The sequence below is a fragment of the Bos indicus x Bos taurus genome, chromosome 8 (assembly GCF_003369695.1).
Source record: "Bos indicus x Bos taurus breed Angus x Brahman F1 hybrid chromosome 8, Bos_hybrid_MaternalHap_v2.0, whole genome shotgun sequence".
Classification (NCBI taxonomy): Eukaryota; Metazoa; Chordata; class Mammalia; order Artiodactyla; family Bovidae; genus Bos; species Bos indicus x Bos taurus.
The window spans coordinates 90,087,103-90,111,345 of NC_040083.1; the positions used below are offsets into that span (position 1 = coordinate 90,087,103).

At 48.4% G+C, this 24,243-nt stretch overlaps 2 protein-coding genes across 4 annotated transcripts in view; both read left to right on the forward strand.

The window, feature by feature from the left end:
* Positions 1-3,451: 3,451 nt before the first annotated feature.
* Positions 3,452-12,490, forward strand: CDK20 (cyclin dependent kinase 20). The gene is made up of 8 exons (XM_027550389.1): positions 3,452-3,847; positions 4,206-4,319; positions 7,130-7,318; positions 7,553-7,674; positions 7,873-7,935; positions 9,062-9,185; positions 9,643-9,798; positions 11,519-12,490. Exons 1-8 carry the CDS (start codon positions 3,773-3,775, stop codon positions 11,714-11,716), a joined length of 1,041 nt encoding a protein of 346 aa, XP_027406190.1. The 5' UTR covers positions 3,452-3,772; the 3' UTR covers positions 11,717-12,490.
* A 2,643-nt stretch (positions 12,491-15,133) lies between these two features.
* Positions 15,134-24,243, forward strand: part of FBXW12 (F-box and WD repeat domain containing 12) — a 34,452-nt gene continuing 25,342 nt past the window's right edge. Inside the window, exons 1-4 of one of the 3 annotated variants that reach the window (XM_027550386.1) lie at positions 15,134-15,294; positions 18,350-18,387; positions 22,289-22,449; positions 22,871-22,989. In XM_027550386.1, coding sequence (XP_027406187.1) covers positions 15,205-15,294; positions 18,350-18,387; positions 22,289-22,449; positions 22,871-22,989 — 408 coding nt within the window. In that variant the 5' untranslated portion in view covers positions 15,134-15,204. The remainder of the gene's footprint in view (positions 15,295-18,349; positions 18,388-22,288; positions 22,450-22,870; positions 22,990-24,243) is intronic. The other 2 variants (XM_027550387.1, XM_027550388.1) reach the window with 2 other exon arrangements.

Genomic DNA, 24,243 nt, shown 5'->3' on the forward strand with positions numbered 1-24,243 from the left:
GATCCCTCATACCACGCCATTGAGGAAAAAAAGAGTAATATTCCATTGTAGGTATATATTGTATTTTGTTTATCCATTTATCTCTCCATGGACACTTGGGTTGTTTATTCCTCTTGCCTACTGTGAACAGTGCTACTATGAATATGGAAGTGCGAACATTTCTTCAAAGTCTTGCTGTTAATTCTTTTGATATATACTCAGAAGTAGAATTGCTGGATCACATAGTAATTCTATTTTTAATTTTTGAGGAACTCCCATACTGTTCTTCATAGCAGCTGCACCGTTTCACATTATTTTGTGTCTAGTTTCTTTGAACATTGTGCTTGAGATTCATCCATGTTGTTGCAAATAATAATGTTTTGTTTATTCTCATTACTATGTAGCACTCCATTAGGTGAAAAATCCTGCAATTTATTTATTCTACTATAGACTTTGGGGTTGTTTCCAGGTTTGAGCTATTAAAAAGAGTGCTGTTATCAACATTCTTCTGTGTTTCTGGTGTTAAAAAAAATGTGCGAGTGAGTGCTAAGTCACTTCATTCATGTCCGACTCTGTGCCACGCTATGGACTATAGCCTGCCAGGCTCCTCTGTCCATGAGATTCTCCAGGCAAGAATACTAGAATGAGTTGCCATGCTCTCCTCAAAAAAAAAAAAAAAAAAGGCATGTATACACATTTCTGCCAAGTCAAATTCCTAGGAGTGGAATGATATTCTGGTGATTATTATATTATGGTTTTGACTTAAAATTTCCTGATGACTAGTGGAATTAGCAGAGAACTTTTCAAATGTTTATGGGCCATTTGTGTATCTCCTTTTGTGAACTGTCTATCCTATATTTTGCCCACTTTTCTGAAAGCTTGCTTCTTATGATTTTGCAAGAGTTCTTAATAAATTCTGCATATGAGTTCTTCGTCAGATACAAGTGTTACAATATTTTCTCCTTTTTGTGGCTTTGTTCTTCACTCTCTAAATGTAGTTTCTTATGATAAACCGATGTTCTTACTATTGACAAAGTTCAACTTTTCATTTTTATTTGTCTTTTAACATTTTCTGTAACCTCATTTAGAAAATCCTAACTAAAAAGCCTCTTCATGAAAGTGAAAGAGGAGAGTGAAAAAGTTGGCTTAAAGCTCAACATTCAGAAAACTAAGATCATGGCATCTGGTCCCATCACTTCATGGCAAATAGATGGGGAAACAGTGGAAACAGTGTCAGACTTTACTTTTGGGTGCTCCAAAATCACTGCAGATGGTGACTGCAGCCATGAAATTAAAAGACGCTTACTCCTTGGAAGTAAGGTTATGACCAACCTAGATAGCATATTCAAAAGCAGAGACATTACTTTGCCAACAAAGGTTCGTCTAGTCAAGGCTATGGTTTTTCCTGTGGTTATGTATGGATGTGAGAGTTGGACAATGAAGAAAGCTGAGCACCGAGGAATTGATGCTTTTGAACTGTGGTGTTGGAGAAGTCTCTTGAGAGTCCCTTGGACTGCAAGGAGATCCAACCAGTCCACTCTAAAGGAGATCAGTCCTGGGTGTTCTTTGGAGGGAATGATGCTGAAGCTGAAACTGCAATACTTTGGCCACCTCATGCGAAGAGTTGACTCATTGGAAAAGACTCTGATGCTGGGAGGGATTGGGGGCAGGAGGAGAAGGGGATGACAAAGGATGAGATGGCTGGATGGCATCACCGACTCATGGACATGAGTTTGAGTGAACTCCGGGAGTTGGTGATGGACAGGGAGGCCTGGTGTGCTGTGATTCATGGGGTCGCAAAGAGTTGGACACGACTGAGCGACCGAACTGAACTGAACTGAACCCAAAGTCATTAAAATATTTTTTTTTCTAAGAGCTTCATTGTTTATCTTTTATATTTAGGTCTGCAGTCCATCTGGAATCAATTTTTGTGTATAATTTGAGATCTGCGTCAATAGACAGTTCTTCCTCATATGACTTTCCAAATGACCCAGTACCATTTTTTGAAGACCATCCTTTCCCATTCCACTGCTGTATTTACCCACACCATTTGTAATAGCTGTAAAGCATTCCATTCTAAGGCACTCTCATAACTTATTCACCATTCTTCCATGGGATATTTGACTTATTTTCTAGCCTCTGCCATCATCAAACAGGGTGAATATATCTGTATAGACATCAAGGCCTTCTTCTGAAATTGTTAAAGCAGAGTACAATTTATGAGCCAGAAAAATATTTATTTTTTTGAAGAATTAATAAATTATACGGTTCACAATTTCAAAAAAATCCAAAGAGGCCCAGTGAAAAGACCACCTCCTACCTTGTCCCCAATCCTTCTGGTCCCTTCACCAGGTAAGCACAATCATGAAATCTTGAGTATTTTCCAGACACCTTGTAATGCATGAACAAGCATTATTTATATTACTTTCTTTTCTTTTTACACAGCTAGTGGCACTCTATATACTTTGTTCTTCATCTTGTCCTTTTGACTTAACAATGCATCTTAGAAATCTTCCCGTTAGTGTACATAGAAAAGCATCCTGGTTCATTTTAAAGGTAGCGTAAATGATGTGTGTCACTGACTCGATGGACGTGAGTCAGTGAACTCCGGGAGTTGGTGATGGACAGGGAGGCCTGGCGTGCTGCGATTCATGGGGTCGCAAAGAGTCGGACACGACTGAGCGACTGAACCGAACTGAAATGAATTGAATTGATGCGTGTATCACAATTTAGACAGTCTCCTATCGATGGATATCAATGCCGTTTCTAAGTTTTTGCAATTCATCTGTGCTTCAATGCCTGAACTTACACGTGTCATTTCACATGAGTGTAATGTATCTGTTGGAGGAGGTTCTAGAAGTGGGTCAAAGAGGATATACAACTGTGATATGATTATTTTATTATTATTTTAGTTGTGATTAGATTATTTTACGGTTTATCTCATCGTGTATGAGATTAAACACTTTTTCAGAAGTTTTAAAAAGCTACTTGCTTTTATCAACATCCTTTGACGGCATGCACTTCTTTAAAATCCCCCAGTCTGCAAATTCCTCCAGTATTTCCTCATTAGAAGTCCTCAGACATTGTCTTTCTGTGTCAGAGTTTGCACTTTTTAAAAGTTGTCTTTAAATACTGCCATTTCACGCTCCCTCCACAACGCAGACCGGAACCCGTCTCGCTTCCATCATCATTAAGTCTGGGGCTTAAAGGCGGAATGGTACCTGTATGTTTTCCTAGGTGGAAGCTGGCACCTCTAGGTAAGGGGGCGGAGGGACCCTGGCCTTCTTGGGGAGGAGCCCGCCCCTCCTTGTCACTTTTCGGCCACGCCCTCGGCGCCGCAGTCACGCCCCTGGGTGGACGGCCCCGCCCCTCCCTGCCCCGTGCTCGCCTCCTCCCTGAAGAGCGGCTCCACCCTCCCGCCAATTTAGCGCCTTCCCACCGCCTCTCGGCTTTGCCCTCGGGCTAAGTGGCCCCGCCCGTTGCGTAACCCGGCATCACTGGTCACGTGGTGCTCGGCAGAGGCGAGAGGGATCGGCGGCCATCGCTCCCGCCCGCACGGATGACTTCTGCTGAGTGAAGCGCACTGAGGCGTGATGGCGAGGTCCTAGGGAAAGGCACTGAGAGGCCCGGACGTCACCCCTAGTTGCCTTCGGCCTCCAGGCCCGGGCGCTCGTTTCTGCGTCGTTGCTAGGCAGCCGCGTCTGGGGCGGAAGCCGGGGCGGGCTAACGCGGAAGGGTCCGGTGCCAGCGAGGGGCTGTAACTGCGGAGGGTCAGGGTGCCGGGCAGAGGGCCATGGAGCAGTACTGCATCTTGGGGCGCATAGGGGAGGGTGCGCACGGCATCGTCTTCAAAGCCAAGCACGTGGAGGTGAGCATCCAGCCCTTCCTCTTCGGTTTCTTTGAGATCTCCCCGTCTTCCTGACCCATGCTTGGGCCATAGCTTCTGCCTCCCGGTAGTTCATCCTGGCGTGCGCCCGCCTCTTTTGCCCGCGGAGGGGAGGGCTTCCAAGTTGCGGCCAGCTACCAACGGCGCTTTCAGCGAATTCCCCTAGGAGCCTGGCGTGGATATCTGAGTTGTTTGCCCAGCTCTGCGCCGGTTGGCCCTGATTTCCCTCCAGCACGGGTTGGGGGGCGCGTTCCACCCCCACGAGGACCTCAGCCCTCGGCGTCGCACCCCTTTTCCCAGCTGGGACGGGCTGGTAGTGTCTGCGTTCTGTCCCAAACAGACTGGAGAGATCGTTGCCCTCAAGAAGGTGGCCCTGCGGCGGCTGGAGGATGGCATCCCCAACCAGGTCCTACGGGAGATCAAGGCCCTGCAGGAGATCGAAGACAGTCAGTATGTGAGTGGGGCTGGTGTTCTGAGGGGCTGTCCCACCCTCCTTGCTCACTCCCACTCTGAGGGCCTGCGGTCACTGTGTTTCCTTATTTGCATCCTCACCCCTCAACTCACTGCCTTTCTTGTCCACATTCATTCACCCAGTTATTTCATTCCTCACTCATTCCCTCTTGTTCACGCATTTATTTCTTGCCTACTTGTTCATTCATTGACTGACTTATCCTTTTTCTCAAATCATATAATGATTTCTAATGATAATGATTATTGCCACCTGTTGAGCTCCTGTTACGTTCTGCAGGCTGGGTTAACTGCTTTATGTACACTGTCCTGAGTTTTCTCCTCCATACTGCAAGGCGGGTTTCAGGCTCTCCTTATCTCAGGCCAGGGCCTGCTCATGGGCACTCAGCTGGCTCAAGCTTGTCTGTGGAGGCTTTGGCCTGATTGCAGAATCAACGTTTTAGCATTAGGGTCTCCCATAGGCTCTGCCCTCTGCTGGGCACTGGAGACATAGCCCCTAACCTGCTTTTGAGAACTGAAGTGTGGTAGGGGAGACAGACAAAGGCTACAGGGTCCACTTGGCGTGATTTGTATGTGACAGGCATGAAAGGGGCTGTGGGCGCATGGGGAGAGACACCTCCCACACCCAGGCTCATTGCGTGGTTTTCTCTCTTGTCCATGTCCTTCCTGAGTGGAGAATGTACCTAACTTCCTGGGGAGTGACAAGGCTAGGCCCACCCACCCAAGAGTAGGCAATACTCTGACTTGCTTCTTTTTTTTTTTTTTAATTTTATTTTATTTTTAAACTTTACATAATTGTATTAGTTTTGCCAAATATCAAAATGAATCCGCCACAGGTATACATGTGTTCCCCATCCTGAACCCTCCTCCCTCCTCCCTCCCCATACCATCCCTCTGAGTCGTCCCAGTGCACTAGCCCCAAGCATCCAGTATTGTGCATCGAACCTGGACTGGCATCTCGTTTCATACATGATATTTTACATGTTTCAATGCCATTGTCCCAAATCTTCCCACCCTCTCCCTCTCCCATAGAGTCCGTAAGACTGTTCTATACATCAGTGTCTCTTTTGCTGTCTGACTTGCTTCTTATTCTCTAGAGATGTCCATGATATTTTGGTGACAAAAGCATGTTTTAGAACTGCATGTGTCATCCTGGTTTTGTATAAGAATATTAAGTGTATGTATATATATATAGGCTTCCCAGGTGGCTAAGATGGTAAAGAATCTGCCTGCGATACCTGAGACCTGGGTTTGATCCCTGGGTCCGGAAGATCTGCTGGAGAAGGGCATGGCAACCCACTCCAGTATTCTTGCCTGGAGAATCCCATGGACAGAGAAGCCTGGTGGGCTACAGTCCATGGGTTCACAAAGAGTCAGACATGACTGAGCGACTAACACATACAACACACACACACACACACACACACACGTATGAATATGTGTCTGTGTGTACCATGTCTCTTGTAAAGTCTGGTGGGATAGACTCCTACTGTTGACTATAGGTGGTAGGATTTTACTTTTGCTGGGGTTTTTTGTTATAATTTTGTGTATTATCTGAATCTATGTTTGTCACAATTTGTAAAATGACTGTATGCTACCATCAAAATCAGAAAAACAGCACTATGGCCATTCTTGTTTTTTGAGGACAGTAAAAGGGCTTACAAACAGCTTGTGTGAGCTGGTTGGAGGGCCCATGGGAAGCTGGTGATACAGTCCCATGTCCTGTGTAGCAGGCCTGAAGGGTCTATCTTTAAAACACTGCAGGTATTCCCCTGGCCCAGGCCATCCTCACCTCTCATCAGAACTACTGCAACAGCTCCCCCTTCCCTCCTCCACCTTCCCTGCCACTACTCCCACTCCACAGTCAAAAACTGTAGATGAATCCACTCCCCAGCTTGAAAAGCTCCAGTGTCTTCTCTTCATTCTGAAAGAACTATCTCTATCTGCTCTGTCTCATGCCAGCCTCTTCATTCATTCAGCAAAATTTCTTCCATGTCTCTCTGAAAACAGCACTATCGAGACTCCAGGAGTATAGAACAGAGCAGCCTCCTTCCTGTTCTTGCCTTCGGGCCTTGTGTTTGCTGTCCCCCTGCCCCCAGCTCCTTCCCAGATCCCTATATAACAGACCTCGCCCCATCTGTTCTCTTCTGTTTTCATCAGAATACCCTATAGGTTTGTTAGTTTCTGTCATTTGTCCCCTCCTTGAGAACCCACTGGCCCTCCCTCCTGCTCATTGCTGTGCAGCCAGCCCTTGTGGGCCCTCGGTTTATATGGCATGTCTCCTGCGCCCAGTGCTGGGAGCTGCGATCACCTGTGTGGATGTGTTTCCAGATGACTTTCCAGTTCATGGGCTGGGTGGGGGATCAGACACTGCCCTACGTGGCCTTTCTTAGACCTCCTTTCCCCTGAGGGTTTGCTAGAACTAAATCACTTCAGTAGTGTCTGACTCTGCGACCTCATGGACTGTGACCCGCCAGGCTTCTTGTCCAGGGAATTCTCCAGGCAAGAATACTGGAGTGGGCCGCCATGTCCTCCTCCGGGGGATCTTCCCAACCCAGGGATCAAACCCACATCTCTTAGGTCTCTTGCATTGGCAGGCGGGTGTTTACTACAGGATTCCAGTAGGGACTTGCCTTCTTCTGGGAGAAGGGAGCGAGAGAGCACCCAGCTCCCTGATCCTGAGCTCAGGTCTCTTTTCAACTTCTCTGCCTGCCTGGTCCTCTGTTGGCGCAGGGGCTGGGGATCCGAGAGAACGTGAGCCATGAGAGTCTGGAGGCTGACGGGGTACCATTGCAGGTTGTACAGCTGAAGGCCGTGTTCCCACACGGCGCAGGCTTTGTGCTGGCCTTCGAGTTCATGCTGTCAGATCTGGCTGAGGTGGTGCGCCACACCCAGAGGCCACTGGCCCAGGCGCAGGTCAAGAGCTACTTACAGATGCTGCTCAAGGGTGTCGCCTTCTGCCATGCCAACAACATCGTGCATCGGGTCAGTACCACCATGGGCTGGGGTGGGCCTGTGGATGGCTGGGCTGGGAGTAGGCCAGCCCTTGATAAAGGGCATGGTTTGGGAGGGGACAGAACGGGCAGGGCCTGGGGACAAGTGACTGGAGTTGTGGCCCTGGAAGAGACCAGGTCCTGAGCTCACCCGGGTGCCCAGCCTGCCAAGCCCTCCTGTCCCGAGGTCCGCTAGAGGAACTGATGCTTCTTTTGGTGCCCTCAGGACCTGAAGCCAGCCAACCTGCTTATCAGTGCTTCAGGCCAGCTCAAGATAGCAGACTTTGGCCTGGCCCGGGTCTTTTCCCCAGATGGCAACCGCCTCTACACACACCAGGTGGCCACCAGGTAGGGAGGACCAGTTTCTGGGCAGGATATGGCAAAGGATAGGCCCCCAGCCTACCTACTGGGGAAGAGATGATTTTGGAAGAGATGTTCTGTCCAAACAAGTTCTACTGGGGCTGGTGTGAGGGTCAGGGTGACCTTCCAGGGCAGCTTCCTGACAGACCAGTGACCTACCTGTGACCCCGTGCCCTCCTCTCATAGGTGGTACCGAGCCCCCGAGCTCCTGTATGGTGCCCGCCAGTACGATCAAGGTGTTGACCTCTGGTGAGACTCCTATGGGCTAGACAAAGGGGGGATGTGGGTAGCTGAGTCACCTCTCCTCCTGGACATTGAGGTCTCTAAGCCATTTGGGGGTTTTCCCTGCTGTGAGCTCTAGGTTGCCTTGGGAGTGTCTCCTCTGGTTAGAGTATTTCTGAGGAGTTTGGAATCAGTGATCCTCCCCATGAGTTTTGAGCTGGGAGGGGTCAAGTGGGATTGGAGTGATTGTCCCTGTAGGAAGCTTCTGGGCTGAGGTTGGGAAGGCGGTCCGAGGCATGGGATGTCTAAGCCGGTATGCAGGGGATGACATCCCAGGATGTAATGTCCCTGAGTTATGCAGAGGCCTGGGTCCCTGGATATGAAGGCCCTGGACCTTTATTTGGAGTTGGATGCATGGCATCTCACTCTAGTATTCTTGCCTGGAGAATTCCAAGAACATAGGAGCTTTGTGGGCTACAGGCCATAGGATCTCAGAGTCAGACATGACTGGACTCACCTGGTAGCTCAGTTGGTAAAGAATCTGCCTGCAATGCAGGAGACCCTGGTTTGATTCCTCGGTCAGGAAGATCCCCTGGAGAAGGGATAGGCTACCCATTCCAGTATTCTTGGGCTTCCCTGGTGACTTAGATGATAAAGAATCCTCCTGCAGTGAGGGAGACCTGGGCTTGATCCCTGGGTTGGGAAGATCTCCTGGAGAAGGGAAAGGCTACCCACTCCAGTATTCTTGCCTGAAGAATTCCATGGGCAGAGGAGCCTGGCAGGCTACAATACTTGGAGTTGCAAAGAATCAGACACGACTGAGCAACTTTCACTTCACAAGAGTTCGAGGTCTGGGGGCTGTTTTGGGGGTCTGTCCCAGAATGGGAGGGGGTTGCTCTGTGTCCCAGAGTATGAGGTTCTGAGACGTTCCCCAAACTGGGTTGATGTGTGTTTCAAAGTTGAGGCCTAAGACCTATTTAGAGAATGGGCTATGCTCTGTATTCTAGGCTTGAAGCTTTGGACTGTGTGAAGCTGGGGATCTGTAGGCTACTTTGTGGGTTTCTTGACCACAGAGGGAAGTGTGGGTGCTGGTGTGGGGAAACCTGTGTCCCTCGTGTGTGATCTCTGAGATGTTTGGCTTCTGTACCTGCAGGGCTGTGGGCTGCATCCTGGGGGAGCTGCTGAACGGGTCCCCCCTTTTCCCAGGAGAGAATGACATCGAACAGCTTTGTTGTGTGCTTCGAATCTTGGGCACCCCCAGTCCTCAAGTCTGGCCGGTTTGCAGGGGCCTACCATTTGGGGGGGGAGGGGGTGTCCTCTCTTCCCCCAGCAGCTCATAACTCCCCTGCCTTGCATCTTCTGTCTTCTGCCTCAAGGCCCCCACACCTCCTAGACCCTCCCAGACCTTGGTCCTGGCCCAGCATGGGATCTCCTCCATCCCTGATCTACTGGAGGGTGGAGGACCAGAGCCCAGCCCCTACCCCTTCCTGCTAATCCCCAGCACACACGCAGCCCTTACCAAGCTGGGCATGGAGCAGGCGCCTGAGATGTGCATGTGTTCACTCACATCATGCTGTGAGCGCATGATGTCATGAGTGATGTGGTGCGAGCAGGGGCAGGTGGATGGGGGCTCTGTGAGTGAATGGCAGCAGGTGGGTGACAGAAAGCAAGAACTGACTCCTGAGGGGGCTGACAGGGTGGGCGCCAGCCGTGATGAGCCCCCTTCTCCTCCAGGAGATCACTGAGCTGCCCGACTACAACAAGATCTCCTTTAAGGAGCAGGCACCTGTGCCCCTGGAGGAGGTGCTGCCCGATGCCTCTCCCCAGGCCTTGGACCTGCTAGGGCGGTTCCTCCTCTACCCACCACAACAGCGCATCTCTGCCTCCCAGGTAGGAAGACGCCCATTGCCCTGACCCTCCTTGTTCATGCCCCTGTGACCCAGCAGGTTGAGGTCCTCAGAACCTGTGATGGGCTGGGAACAGCACCCCTGGAGACAGGGGGCATGGAGAAGGCGTACCTCTCTTGAGCAGACCCTTGAGAGGCAGCAGGTGGCTAGGAGTGGCCATATTAAAAGGGCATGCCCACCTCGCTGAAGAGTGCATCTCGCTTCTTCATCCCTTCATTCCTTCAAGAAGAATTTACTAGCATCTGGCACATGCCCAGCATTGTCTTGGGTCCTGATCCCGCGTGAACAGACGTGACTTGTTCCTCTGGGCTCTCCACCCTGTGGTGGGGCAGGGCAGCCAGTCTGTGGGCATCAAGGGGAGGGATGTTGGGACTGACTCTGGGGTCATGCAGGTCTTCTGGAGAAGGGCGGGGGGAGCGGGGCGGGTCTGTTATCCCAAGAGAAATGATGAGCAGAGGCCTGGAGAGGAGGACCCAGAAGGGGTTGTGGCTGTAGGTGAGGGAGGAGGGGAGAACCATGGGCTGATGGCTTATGGAGTCAGGCCTCTGTTACATGTACCTGTCCATCTGGCCTCATGGCAGCCTCACTTCCCTGCCCTTGGAGCAAGCAGTGTGTGTTTACATACACCCCTATGAGCTCCAATGTCAGCAATGCCTTTAGGATGTACTGAAGCCAACCGAGGCTTCCCAGGTAGCGTTAGTGATAAAGAATCTACCTGCCAGTGCAGGAGACATTAAAAAAAAAAAATGCAGGTTCGATCCCTGGGTCAGGAAGATCCTCTGGAGAAGGGAATGGTACCTCACTCCATTATTCTTGCCTGGGAAATCCTAAGGACAGAGGAGCCTGGTGGGCAAAGAGTTGGACATGCCTGAAGCGACTTAGCACGCGTGCACAAAGCCAGCCGACCACTTCTCAGCCCCCCGCTGCTGCCTCCAATCTAAGTGCCTCCTGCCTCCCTGCAAGTCCCCAATTGCTTCCCAGAGTTTGCTTCTCCTCCTCCCATTCGATCTCTCCTCCACCCGGCAGAGAGAGGGACCTTGTCCAGGCAGGCTGTCACATCTTCCCCTGCAGGGCTGTCTCCTCAGCTGAGAAGCCCAGGTCCTAGTGACCCACAGGCATCACACACGTGGGGCCGTCACATTTGTGACCCTGCAGCTCCCTTCCCCTTGCTCACTCCCTGGGACCCCAGGCCTCCTCCAGGTCCTAAGGTCTGTGCACTTCTGTCCCAGAGCCTCACTCATTCAGCTTCCAGATCTCTGCTCAAGTGCTACCTCTCGGGGCCTACCCTCCCGTTCTTCAGGCCTGCAGCTGCCCTAGTTTTCCTTGTCCATGCTCTGACTTTCTTTTTCCCACAGCACCAATCATCTGGTGCGCTGTTTATCTTACTTTACCTTGTTATCGCCCCCTGTGCTGTGCTGTGCTTAGTCGCTCAGTCGTGTCCAACCCCTGACTATATGGAAGACTTGAAGGCAGAGCTCTTTGTTAGTTCACTGCTACATCTCCTGTCTTTGGAGCAGTGCTGAAACAGTGAACACTCAGAGCTATTGGGATCATCTTGAATGGAGAATGCATGAATGAGAAAATTTCTTCCAGGGTATTCTCGGGTATTCACATCCCCTGCTGCCCCCCAGAGGGAAGTGAGCTGAACCTGGAAGGCTGCAGTGACCGGTTTCCTTTTGCTGTCTCTTGCTTGCTCCCCTCAGGCCCTCCTGCACCACTACTTCTTCACAGCTCCCCTGCCTGTCCACCCCTCGGAGCTGCCGATCCCCCAGCGCCCAGGGGGACCTGCCCCGAAGGCCCACCCAGGACCCCCCCATGTCCATGACTTCCACGTGGACCGGCCTCTCGAGGAGTCACTGTTGAACCCGGAGCTGATTCGGCCTTTCATCCCAGAGGGCTGAGATGCAGGGCCAGGCCCAGTTGGCTTGTCCCCCCAACTTCCTGCCCCTCCCAAGGACAACCCAAGCCACTCGTTCTGCTCCAGCCTGATTTCAACCACAGTGGCCCTGGTCCTGGCCAGACGATGAGGCCATCCAGCCCCAGCAGAGGGCGCCCTCAACCTGTGCTGTCAGCTTCCAATTTTGTGTGCTGCCGAGGGATCCATCAGGAGGGGGCAGTGAGCTCCACTACCATGCCTGCCATCATCAGGGATTGTCCCAGTAGAACCATCCAAGGGAGCACTGAGTTTAAGATGTCCTCATGTTGGAAACCCAAGTGAGAAGGAAAGTTTGGTTTGATTTTTTTCTCAGACATTAAACACTAGTTCAATTTTGAGATTTATTATAAAAACCCTGAGTAGTTCTATGTGACGTAAGCCCCTCTTCCGTAGTTCATATAGAGAGAAGTGGCTGAGGTGGCATCATCTCTTGGCCCTTGTTTCTGCTCACTTGGAAAGTGGCCCCACTCATGGCTACTTTATAGTCTTGGGGGCTTCCTAGGTTCTTCATGTAACAGAGCTCCCATTTAGAGGTAAGGTGGCAGAAGTCAAGGGCCAGGGATGGCTCAAGTGGGGGACCCGGTAGTGACCCTCCACACCTTAAACTGGTTTACCAGCATCACCCTCAGGATAAGGGTAGGCTGGGATCAAATGAACCTCTTCACTCAGAGATACCTTGCAAATAAGAGACATTCCTGGAATTCACTTGTTAATTCAGTAAATACCAAAACAATCCGAACTTGCTCTTGTCTTTCTTATTTAATAACTTGGTAAGCCAATTCTAAAATATATATGTGGAAATGAAAAGGTTAAGAGGAGGGAGAAGAAGAAAAGGAGAAAAGCAATAAAAGGATTTACCGTATCAGATACCAAGACATATAGGGTATAGTAAATAAGACAATGTGCTGTTTGTTCATGGATAGATTAAAAACAGACAAGTGAGAGAAACTAGTATTTTAAGAGAAACTTAAAATACTAGCAGTATGTTATTCAAAATATACATTTTGTGCTCATATGTATAAACTTCTGCAAGCGCTGAGGTTACAGAGGTGACTAACTGCCACCATCACTGCCCTCTAGGCTCTTTGAGGGTAAAATACAGTAAACTCAGTTGTTGCTTGCAGGGATAAGTTTAAGTGTCTCATGTGACTTTAAAGGTGTTTTAAGCATCTAGCCTCTGCCTGTTTGTCCAGCCACATCTGAAGACTAAGCTTCAGTCTAGCTCAATTTCTGGTATCTCTCACCTCCATATGAATGTGGGTCTGGACCCAAACCCTGATCACTGACACTCAGCCAGTTCTGCTCACAAAGACTCTATAAACCTTACCCCCACCCCCAACACAGACCCTAGCCTTGACCTTGAGCCTTACATTTAACCTGACCCTATTACCCTGACCCTGGTACATACCCTCACTCTCACCTTCACTTAGTTCTTTGGCAGCCCCTTCCCCATCCCCCCGCACCCCCCCACCCCACCACTGGCTTGGCTTTGATCTTAGCATTGACTCTGACCCTCATCCAAACTCTGACCTCATTTGACCTAGAACTTACCCTTGTCCTTGAACTTGGCTCTCCTTTTCACCTTAACCATGACTGTCTAACTGGTATTTATCTTTGTTTCTCATGTTGACCCTGGGATCGAACTTGGGTCTCCTGCATTGCAGGCAGATACTTTACTGTCTGAGCCACTGTACTCAAGCTGAAACTGAAACTAGTCTGCACCCCATACCTGCTCATGACTCTGGTTCTGACACTCATCTTGCCATAGACTCACACTTGGCTGACACCACTGACACCCTAATCCCATCATGACCTTGAACTTGACCTAGACCTTAACTCTAAAATTGAACTTCAGGGTGACATAGCCCTTCATGATTATGATGACTCTGATCCTCAGCCTGATCATCACCTCCATCTTGACCTATTCTCACGTTGAAACTTAAGCCTGATTTTTACTACAAGCCAAACGCTGACCCTCTGTGGTAAGCAGACTAATGTTCCCTTTAAAATGCCCATGTCCTAAGCTATGAATATGCTGTTTTACACACAGAAGGGATTTTGCAAATGTAATTAAAGGAGTGAGATGTAAAGAGTGTCCTGGATTATGCAGATTGGGCCAATGTAATGGGGGGAGGGGAGGGAGAGTTGGAGGAAAACTTAATTCCTGCCAGCAGGAGTAGAAATGGAACCCCACCTTGACTTTTAATTGACCTTGACTTTCATGCTCACCTTGACACTAACATTATCCTCACATTGATCTTGACCCTGAATCCAACACTGATTCTAATTCTGAACATCAACCTCACCCTCAACTTGACCCTGAATCCTACTCTGAAATGGCCATGCACTGTCAACCTGAACCCAACTTTTACTTTCATCCCCCAAATACCATCTTTCTTATCCTGACATTCATCCTCTCACTGACCCTCTGCAATGGAGGCACAACTTGATCTTGACTTTCACACTGATCTCAAAGTTGAACTGGATCTTGAACCTAACCCTGAATCTAAAATTTCCCTCACACTGATCTTGTCCTTGAACCTGATTCCAATGACACAACCCTGACCTTTTTCTTATCTTAACCCTTAACCTGACATAGAATTTTACCTTGAACTGGACACTCACCCCAATTTCTGATCTTCATCAATCTGTCCCTGATCTTACCCTCATCCTGACTGTGACCCTAACTGCTCTGACACTGAGCTAGATCATGATCCTCACCCTTACACTAACTCTGATCTTTGGTATGGTCATGACCAAGTCCAGAGTGAGCTCCGGGGTCAGGGCCAAGGCAGGGGTCATGACAAAGGAGACACTAGGTGAGGGCCAGTGCCAGGGTAAGAGGGAGGCTGGGGGTCTCTGTGAAGGTGATTGTGAAGGCAAGAGTCATGGCTAGGGCAAAAGTCAGGGTGAAGGAATGTTAGGGTGTGTCAGGATCAAGTGAGGGTAAGAATAGGGGTGGGGTAGATGTCAGATGCTAATGAGGTCAAGCGCGATGATTAGGGTGAGGCTGAAGAAAAGGTACAAGGTCTGGATAAGGGCCAGCACCAGGGCAAGGGCTCAGGAGGTACTTGGTGCAGGGGCACCACAAGTTCCAGTGTAAGGGTCAGTGCAAGGGCGAAGGTCAGAACGAGGATGAATGTCAGTATAAGAGGGTGAGCGAGGTTCTGGGCTACTGTCAGGACAAGAGCAAGTGCCAAGGGGAAGCTCAAAAGCCAGATGAAGACTAACAGAAGCGGATCCGGCGTGCTATTACTGTAAGGAGCAACAGCACCGCTGCTCGGCAAGAATTATGCCAGCCGGGCGGAAGCCGGCGGGCTGGGCGGGGCGCGGCCTGCGGAAAGAGGTTCAGCTTGAGGGGCGGAGCTCGGCCGTCGGGGGCGGGGCTCGGCCGTGGGGGGCGGAAGCACAGCGAAGGCGTGGCCCAACCCGGCGTCCTGGGCGGCGGGCGCCATGGAACCGCAGTTGGGTTTGCATGAACTGTTGCACGTCTTTTCCTTCTTGGAGGCTCGCGACCTGCTGTGCGCCGCCCAAGTGGACAAGGTAGTGAGTCCCGTCCCAGGTGGGAGGCAGGGCTGGGCTCATGGTCTCTGGCGTGTCCACGGTTGGTCCGTTCCCTCTAGGCCTCAGTTTCCCAAATCTGGGAGGGGGCGTGCGGCGGTCCTGAATCCGCCCGGAATTAGCAGAGGACGCTCGTGGCCCCCGGGGTGATGACCTCCTCAGCGTTTTAAGGGGTCGCTCAGAAAGCCTGTTACTCCTCCGTCCCTCCATCTGTCTAGAGTGTGTCCAGAGCTCCTGTTGGGTTGACCTGCGCTGGGTACCTGTGAACAGAGTTCACCCCAAGATTGACTTAGAGATCCCGCCTCTTCTGGAATGTTCTGAAAGTTCCCTTATGGGGCCTGCCCGGAAATCCTTGCTCTCCTTGTGAGTGGCACCTCCTCCTGCAGGCTCGGGCTACCCCTTCTCAGCCAGTCGAACTCTCATTCTGGCTGTGTTCCCTAAGTGCCTGTTGAATGTGGTAGTCTGGTCTGCGCTTCTGCGCATGTTACACGTGTTCTGAGCGCTTTCTCCTCTGTGCGCTCCATCAGCACAGCTGTAACCACATGATCGTACAGTGTTGTTTGTTAAATATCTGCTCCTCACCCCCCACCCCCACTAGACTCATTTCTAAGAGTGGGGAACTTGTTTCTTGCATCACTGTGTATAAAATCACTGTATAATCATTGTGTGTATACACTCAGTATATGGCTTGATATTTAATTGTTGTTCAGTCACGCCAAGTCGTGTCTCACTCTTTACGACCCCATGGACTGCAACACGCCAGGCATCTCTGTTGCTGACCATCTCCCAGAGTTTGCCTGAATTCATGTCCATTGAATCGGTGATGCCATCCAACCATCTCAACCCCCTTGATATTTAGGGTCCTCAGTAAATGTTTGTTGAGTGAAATAATTTCTTCACTTTTAAAAATACATTATTGTATCAGTTTACAAAAGGTAAACAGACAGACCTTTACCTCTTTGTGTAATTACAATTTAAATGTGTAGAGTAACAATCCTGGGTTGTTATCCCCAGTTGTACCAGTAAGGTATTAGGCTTCCCAGGTGGCGCTAGTGGTAAAGAACCCGCCTAACAATGCAAGTGACTGTACTTGGTCAGGGACGTGGGTTTCATCCCTGGGTCAGGAAGATCCCCTGGAGGAGGAAATGGCAACCCACTCCAATATTCTTTTGGGGAGAATCCCATGGAGGAAGGAGCCTAGTGGGCTATGGTCCATGGGGTCACAAAGAGTCAGACGAGACTGAAGCGACTTAGCATGCACACACACCAGTAAGGAAAATGAGTATCAGGTAGTGAGCACGTTGGCTGAGGTCACCCAGGTAGTCCCCCAACAGATTTAGAAAGGGAGGTGCCTTTTACCCTTTGATAGTAGCAGATTCTCTAGGTTCTGGTTCCCCTGTTAGGTAAAATGAGGTCAGTAGACCCTGCCTCACAGTGTCATCATGAAGGTCAGGTTCTAACAGAGAGATTCTCAGAGGACTTGAAAGTGAAAATGTTAGTGAAAATGTTGCTCAGTTGTGTCTACTCTTCTGCGACCCTATGGACTGTAGCCTGCCAGACTCCTCTGTCCATGAAATTCTCCAGGTAAGAATACTGGAGTGGATAGCCATTCGCTTCTCCAGGGAATCTTCCTGACCCAGGGATCAAACCCAGGTCTCCTGCATTGCAGGTAGATTCTTTACCATCTGAGCCACCAGGGAAGCCCAAAGGTGGGTAGCATCTATTTTGTAGGTTTCATTACATTTTATAATTATTAGGGATTATAAATATTAGGGAAATAAGATCTCAGTTGGGTTTTGAACTGGGAACTGTGTAAAAGGAGAATGGATAATCTTGTCAGGTTTGATCTTTGCAAAATATCAACTTTACATTCCTTCCAGCCAAAAAAACTTCCTTTTTTTTTTAATTTGGCTAAACTGGTTCTCAGTTGTCACACACAGAATCTTCCATTTTCATTGCAGCATGCAGGATCTAGTTCCCTGATCAGGGATCAAAGCCAGGCCCCTGCATTGGCAGTACAGTGTCTTAGTGCCTGGACTACCAGGGAAGTCTCCAAAAGGACTTGTTAAAGGCTGAAATTTTTGAACTTGGATGAGTGAGGGCGGCAGAAGTAGGAGCCTGGGCTCAGACAGGAAGGTTGTTACTTCTACCAGGGCCTGGTAAGCCACATATCTGGAAGGGAGCCTCAGTAGGTCTCGGCCACAGAAAGCTCCCGAGTGGTTTTCATGAGGATGGGTAGGCTCCTGAATCCAGGGTGGCCCAGCTAGAGAGGCCAGGAGGTTCCAGGATGCAGGTGTGGCCTGAGGGAGAGGGAAGCATGGCACTCTGATCCTGTCCGGGGCCACCTGAGCCTCTTCCAGACATTTCTGCAGATAGCAGTTTGTGGGAATAGGGCCTATGTACCCTCCCCAGATAGGAGTCCATTCTGCCACCTTGACATCTCTGGGACATCTCTTTAGCCAGGGCCTTAATTTACTCCATTGCAGCAGCCTTCTTATGGGCCCTGCTGCTCTGCGTTCTTCAGTTCTTCCTTCTCATAGCATCTAGTGACCTTCCTGAAACAGTTTGGCATGTCGCTCTGCCATTTACAATTCTCAAGTGACTTCTCACTGTTTTTGCCCTTCCAAGAGTTGGTCTAAGCCTGTCTCCAGCTCCTTTCTCTGTGTTCTGATGAAGGCAACCTGCTCATCATCTTTTTCACACTTGTGAATCTTTGCCGAGGTGGATGGCTCTCCCTGAAATTGCTTCAGGCATTTTATTAGAGGACAGCCACTTAAGAGGACATCCTTCAGGGCTTGATCCATCATTTCTTCTGAACCTCTTGGCCCCAGTTGAGTTGGTCATTCTTTTTCCTTCCTCATTCATCATTTGGTGGGTTTTATTTGATTGTCTGAATATGTCACCTCAGGGTGAGTGTTCTTGAATGCCAGCACTGGATCTCATTCAGCACTCTGTCACCTCCACAGGGCCTGGCAGGCTAGTCACTGATTGCTTGCTGACTGAACAGATGACTGTCTTCTCTCTCCTCCTTTTCTAGGTCTGGAATGAGGCTTCAAGGACCAAGGAACTGTGGAGGTGAGTGAAGGAAAAACCAGGCCTCTCAGGAAAGAGTATGCCTTGAAGAAGAGAGGGGTGGCCCTTTTTAGCACTCACGGCATTTCTGTTAAGGAGACAGGAACAGACAAACCACAGCCCCTACCAGCAGGAAACTCCTCCCTACTTGGAGAATAAGACTTTTCTTTAATAGTATATTGAAATAAAAGAGAGTTTATTAATCAATTGGAGGTTAATCTTAGGGGCGGGGGTACCAAACTCAGGGGCAGATGTGTATAACAGATTGAATGCAGCTGGCTGATAGACAAATTGATGGACAGATAAGCCATTTTGATTTCATCTTTGCTGTAATGGCATTGTTCAAATGTGTATGTCTTTCCTTTTCTTCTTTGCTTTTTACTTCTCTTCTTTTCACAGCTATTTGTAAGGCCTCCTCAGACAGCCATTTTGCCTTTTTGCATTTCTTTTCCATGGGGATGGTCTTGATTCCTGTCTCCTGTATAGTGTCACAAACCTCTGTCCATAATTCATCAGGCATCATCAGGCACTCTATCAGATCTAGTCCTTTAAATTTATTTCTCACTTCCACTTTAGTATAGTCATAAGGGATTTGATTTAGGTCATACCTGAATGATCTAGTGGTTTTCCCTACTTTCTTCAATTTAAGTCTGAATTTAACAATAAGGAGTTCATGATCGGAGCCACAGTCAGCTCCCAGTCTTGTTTTTGCTGACTGTATAGAGCTTCTCTATCTTTGGCTGCAAAGAATATAATCCATCTGATTTCGGTGTTGACCATCTGGTGATGTCCATGTGTAGAGTCTTCTCTTATGTTGTTGGAAGAGGATGTTTGCTATGACCAATGTGTTCTCTTGCTTCATTCTGTACTCCAAGGCCAGAATTGTGTGTGGTTTATTCTGTGTGGATCACAATAAACTGTGGAAAATTCTGAAAGAGATGGGAATACCAGACCACCTGACCTGCCTCTTGAGAAACCTGTATGCAGGAAGCAGCAGTTAGAACTGGACATGGAAATTCAGACTGGTTCCAAATTGGGAAAGGAGTACAGCAAGACTGTATATTGTCACCGTGCTTATTTAACTTCTATGCAGAGTACATCATGAGAAACGCTGGGCTGGAAGAAGTAAAAGCTGGAATCAAGATTGCCGGGAGAAATATCAATAACCTCAGATATGCAGATGACACCACCCTTATGGCAGAAAGTGAAAAAGAACTAAAGAGCCTCTTGATGAAAGTGAAAGAGGAGAGTGAAAAAGTTGACTTAAAACTCAACATTCAGAAAAGTAAGATCATGGCATCCGGTCCCATCAGTTCATGGTAAATAGATGGGGAAATGGTGGAAACAGTGAGAGACTTTTTTTGGGCCAAAATCAATGCAGATGGTGACTGCAGCCATGAAATTAAAAGACGCTTGGCTCCTTGGAAGAAAAGTTATGACCAACCTAGACAGCATGCTAAAAAGCAGAGACATTACTTTGCCAACAAAGGTCTGTTTAGTCAAAGCTATGGGTTTTCCAGTGGTCATGTATGGATGTGAGAGTTGGACTATAAAGAAAGCTGAGTGCCGAGAAATTGATGCTTTTGAACTGTGGTGTTGTAGAACACTCTTAAGAGTCCCCTGGACTGCAAGGAGATCCAACCAGTCCATCCTAAAGGAAATCAGTCCTGAATATTCATTGGAAAGCCTGATGCTAAAACTGAAACTCCACTACTTTGGCTACCTGATGCGAAGAACTGGCTCATTAGAAAAGACCCTGATGCTGGGAAAAATTGAAGGTGGGAGGAGAAGGGAACAACAGAGGATGAGATGGTTGGATGGCATCACCGACTCAATGGACATGAGTTTGGGTAAACTCCAGGAGTTGATGATGGACAGGGAGGCTTGGTACGCTGCAGCCCATGGGGTCGCAAAGAGTCGGACAAGACTGAGCAACTGAATTGAACTGAACTTGTAGTACAGTGCTCACAACTGAAATGGGTAGAATGCCAACCCTAAACCCTAGTGTTTGTTTTCATTTTTACTGATAAGCTGGGGTAGAAATTTCCCTTTGAGTAACACAAGTAAGTATATTTCTTGCAGCAATTCAAAAAATCTTTGCAGCAGCTTATCACCTGACCCCCACATATGTGTCATGTGTCACCATATTGTATGCATCTCCAGGTTCCTGAAGCAGATTGTTCAGCCTTCTGCAAGCCAAGTCACAGATAGGTTTTCGGTTGATGATTATTTTTCAGTATCTGGTGTTAACTCTTTGTAGCATAAAGTCATTGCTTAAGATTATACCTATGTTCATATAAAAACACTGGGTTTCTGTTTCTGGGACAACACATTCCAGGAGCATTGTCACATGCACATATCATTTCTGATGCTGTGCCTGTGTGGGTACCAGACCCCAAAATTCCTCAGGCCCAGTGAAATTCTTATGGACACAGTAAATGAATGTGACTAACTGATCATGTGTTTTTAATATGTACTCCAATTCTAATTTAAAATACTTCATGGTATTTCTTTAAAATGCTTCATGACCTTTTTTTCCCCTTTGACCTTTTAATTAAATTGTGCCATTTCTTTAACACACTAAGCATTAGTTTTTTGGTTAAAAGTAAAACTGCAGACATTTCCTTTTGTTTAAGGTATGTAATTTCTGTTGTGCACATTAGATTGTTTTGCTGTCAGCTGGTATCTGAAAGGTTTTGATGCCAAGGGTTTTGATTTTTTCACTTGATACATCTTTGTATTTCAGAGATGTATATACTTATATGCACACTTCAACTGTATTGACAGTGTGCCCTTTTTTAGTCAGATCATTTGGTTTTATTTCTTCTGAATATTCCTTATGGTTCCTACTTACGGTTTTATGTATAATGGCCTTAACAATGTAGAAACAGGCTTCACTTCCACAAAGAAACATGCTTTCTCCCTTTTTTTCTTAAAACTACGTTGTCTTCTTGATCTAGTTTTTATTTTCAAACTGTTTAAGTTGACATATGTGTACAAGAAAGTCCCCTTTCTGCTTATTTCACCTAAATGAAAATCAACAGCATGAGAGTAATGATGTGAGGCAGCTGGTAATCAGCTTCTTAGTCCAGGAGATGACACAAGCGGTGAAGGCTGTGGTGGAGCTGATTCTTTTTTTTTTGACGGTGCCATTCAGCTTGTGGGATCCTCGTTCCCCAACCAGAGACTGAAGTAAGGTCTTCAGCAGTGAAAGTGCAGAGTCCTGACCACTGGACTGCTAGGGAATTTCCTGAAAGCCCATTCTTGTCTGAAGGGGACAGTTCTCTGTGGCCCCAGACAAGTTTTATCAGGTGGTAATTTGATTTCAATATAGCTAAACCTTCTTTTACCTGATTTGTGTGTGAAATTTGATTTTTAAGTGTGCGCAACTACTTCATGTAGGCCAGTCCTATTGCAAAGGGATTCCCTAGTGGCTTAGATGGTAAAGAGTCTGCCTGCAATGCAGAAGACCCGGGTTCAAGCCCTGGGTTGGGAAGATCCCTTGGAGAAGGAAATGGCAACCCACTCCAATACTCTTGCATGGAAAATCTCGTAAAGGAGCCTGGCAGTCCATGGGGTTGCAAAGAATTGGACATGACTGAGTGACTTCACTTTCGCTTTCAGTCCTAAGCAGACCAGACAAGGTAATCTGGATGCTCATTCTGCCCACAGGCTGTGATATGCTACTTCTGATAGAATAAGCAGAGTTTCAGTAAGTATAGGAAAACCTGCATCCCACCTCAGCACTGGATTCCTCAAAGGAAATTGAGGCCTACATAGACAGAATGAGTTGTCCAGGCTAATGTTAATAGATGCTAAAACTGGGAATTGAAACTAGGCCTCCTGATGCCAAAGCACCTTGTAATGACTCCTCTTCTGCCTGGGACTGGGGCCTGTGTTTCAGGCAGCTGTGTCTGAGACGCTGGTCCTCCTGTAAAGCCTCCCAGATGACCCTGGGCACACAGACATGGAAACAGTACTATCTCCGCCGATCTGAGCTTGAGTTCCGAATGGCATCTGGGCGGCCAGAGGACTTTACCTGCAGAGCCCTTGCTGGGCACAAAGGTATGGGGTGACAAAGTGGTAACTCTACATTCCCACGGCTTCCCTGGTCACGTCTCCAGGGATTTGGTCTTTCAGCCAGTTAGTTGGAAAGGGCTACTTAATGAGGATATGCCCTTGTTGGTTTCTATACTTGTTCTATATAATTTGATCCTCACAGAGATCATTACATCTGTTTCAGAGTAGAAAGAAACTAACATAAGGAAATTGTTGACAGTTACATGACCAGTGGGATGGTAGGCAGTCCTGGGCATGATACCCGGGTTGTAAGTCTGAAGCCCTAACTCTGTGTGTCCACCGCTGTGCCCTGAATCAGCACTGCTTCTGAGAGAGAAAGAGGGATGACTGTCCCACCTACCAAGCTGAGTGTTCATATCCTGAGCACCCATATGTGTGCTCAAGGCAAGTCTGTGTTCTTCTTCAGGAGAGATAGATGATCTGGCCTACATCTCAACCAGCGAGTACCGGTTTGATGGTCAGGACAAGTCCGTGGTGTGCACCGTGTCCTCAGATGGCACCGTGCGTGCCTGGGATCTGCATGAGGTGAGCTGCCTGGGAGGGGGCCAGGATGAGCGCTGTGGATTCTGCTGTGTCCTCAGTCTTGCAGCCCTTTGCCTTTATTCTCTTTCTCTTTAACCATCACAGTCAACTTGTGAGGTGTGGGAGTCCCATTGTACAGTGGAAAGTGTGAGCTACAGGAGGCTCAGTCACTGTGCCAGGTCACTCTTCAAGCTTGAGTCTGATTGATCGCAAATGCCCTTGACTGTCCTGCCCCGCCTCAGGGAGATGGGCATTTTTACAGTGCCTGATGGAGTCTGTTCATGCAAGGGGATGGCAGCTGGCTTGCCCAGTTTTGTGATGTGCATATTAGAGCTGATGCCAGTTTTGCCCAGATAATGCAAACTTTACTCACCCATTTGCAAACTAAGTGTTAAAAACTTTGATAACTATTAGTAATTTCAGACTTGGTTGGCACTTAAAAAGCTTTCCTATCCATTTTCTCATTTGATTCCCACAGTAGCCGTTATTATTCACAGTATTCATTATTATTATCATCCTAATTTTATACAGGTTTAGACTGAGACAGAAAGGAAAGGCATCTGAGTTGAACCACGTGGTCCCTAGCAGATCCAGGGCTTCTGCCTGGGCCCATGGATCTTTTCCTGGAAAACTAGATAGCTTGATGTTTTCAAACACCCTAGACAAGGAGGTCCCTCTAGGCCTTGCATTATTGGTAGACAGACTTGGGGAGGTGGTTGCTCATCTTGTGCTGTTGTTCGGGTTTGCTGGACATGACAGTTTCCTTCCACGGGAACTTAGTGCAGAGCGAGCAGAGGGCAAACTCCTGAGTAGGGCACCAGGAAGCCCTACCTAACATCCCGCAGATTGCCCCCATGAACAGGGCACGGTGGTCAGAGACCTGACTGATCTGTGGGCTTGACTTCTCAGTCCGTGTTGTAGCTGCATTTTTGAGTCCCTGTTCCTGCCTTGGGGGTTGCTCCTCTGCCCAGACTTCATGGTAGAAGCCATGAGAGAGAATGGTGTGAACCATGTTAGGCGATGGGAGTGCTTGGCTGCCAGTGAATGAGTAAGTCCGAAAGCCCTAGCTGGGCTCCAGCCCAGGATTCTGACAGATGCCAGATGACAAACTAGGCCGTCTGAGGGACTTCAGAAACTGGGATACGGACTCAGAAAGGGAGGAAGGTTGGGGGCACTGGATGGGAGCAGTGAGAGGGCAAAGGAGCAGAGCAATTTGGGAATGAGTTTTGGGTAGTTACAATTTGCTTTGATTTTCAT

What these genes read in the sequence shown, in the direction of transcription:
- CDK20 (XM_027550389.1), top strand. Translation starts at nt 3,773, where the DNA reads ATGGAGCAGTACTGCATCTTGGGGCGCATAGGGGAGGGTGCGCACGGC. An exon ending in ACACACCAGGTGGCCACCAG is followed by an intron (nt 7,675 to 7,872) that starts GTAGGGAGGACC and finishes CTCCTCTCATAG; the next exon opens with GTGGTACCGAGCCCCCGAGC. An exon ending in CCAGTCCTCAAGTCTGGCCG is followed by an intron (nt 9,186 to 9,642) that starts GTTTGCAGGGGC and finishes CTTCTCCTCCAG; the next exon opens with GAGATCACTGAGCTGCCCGA.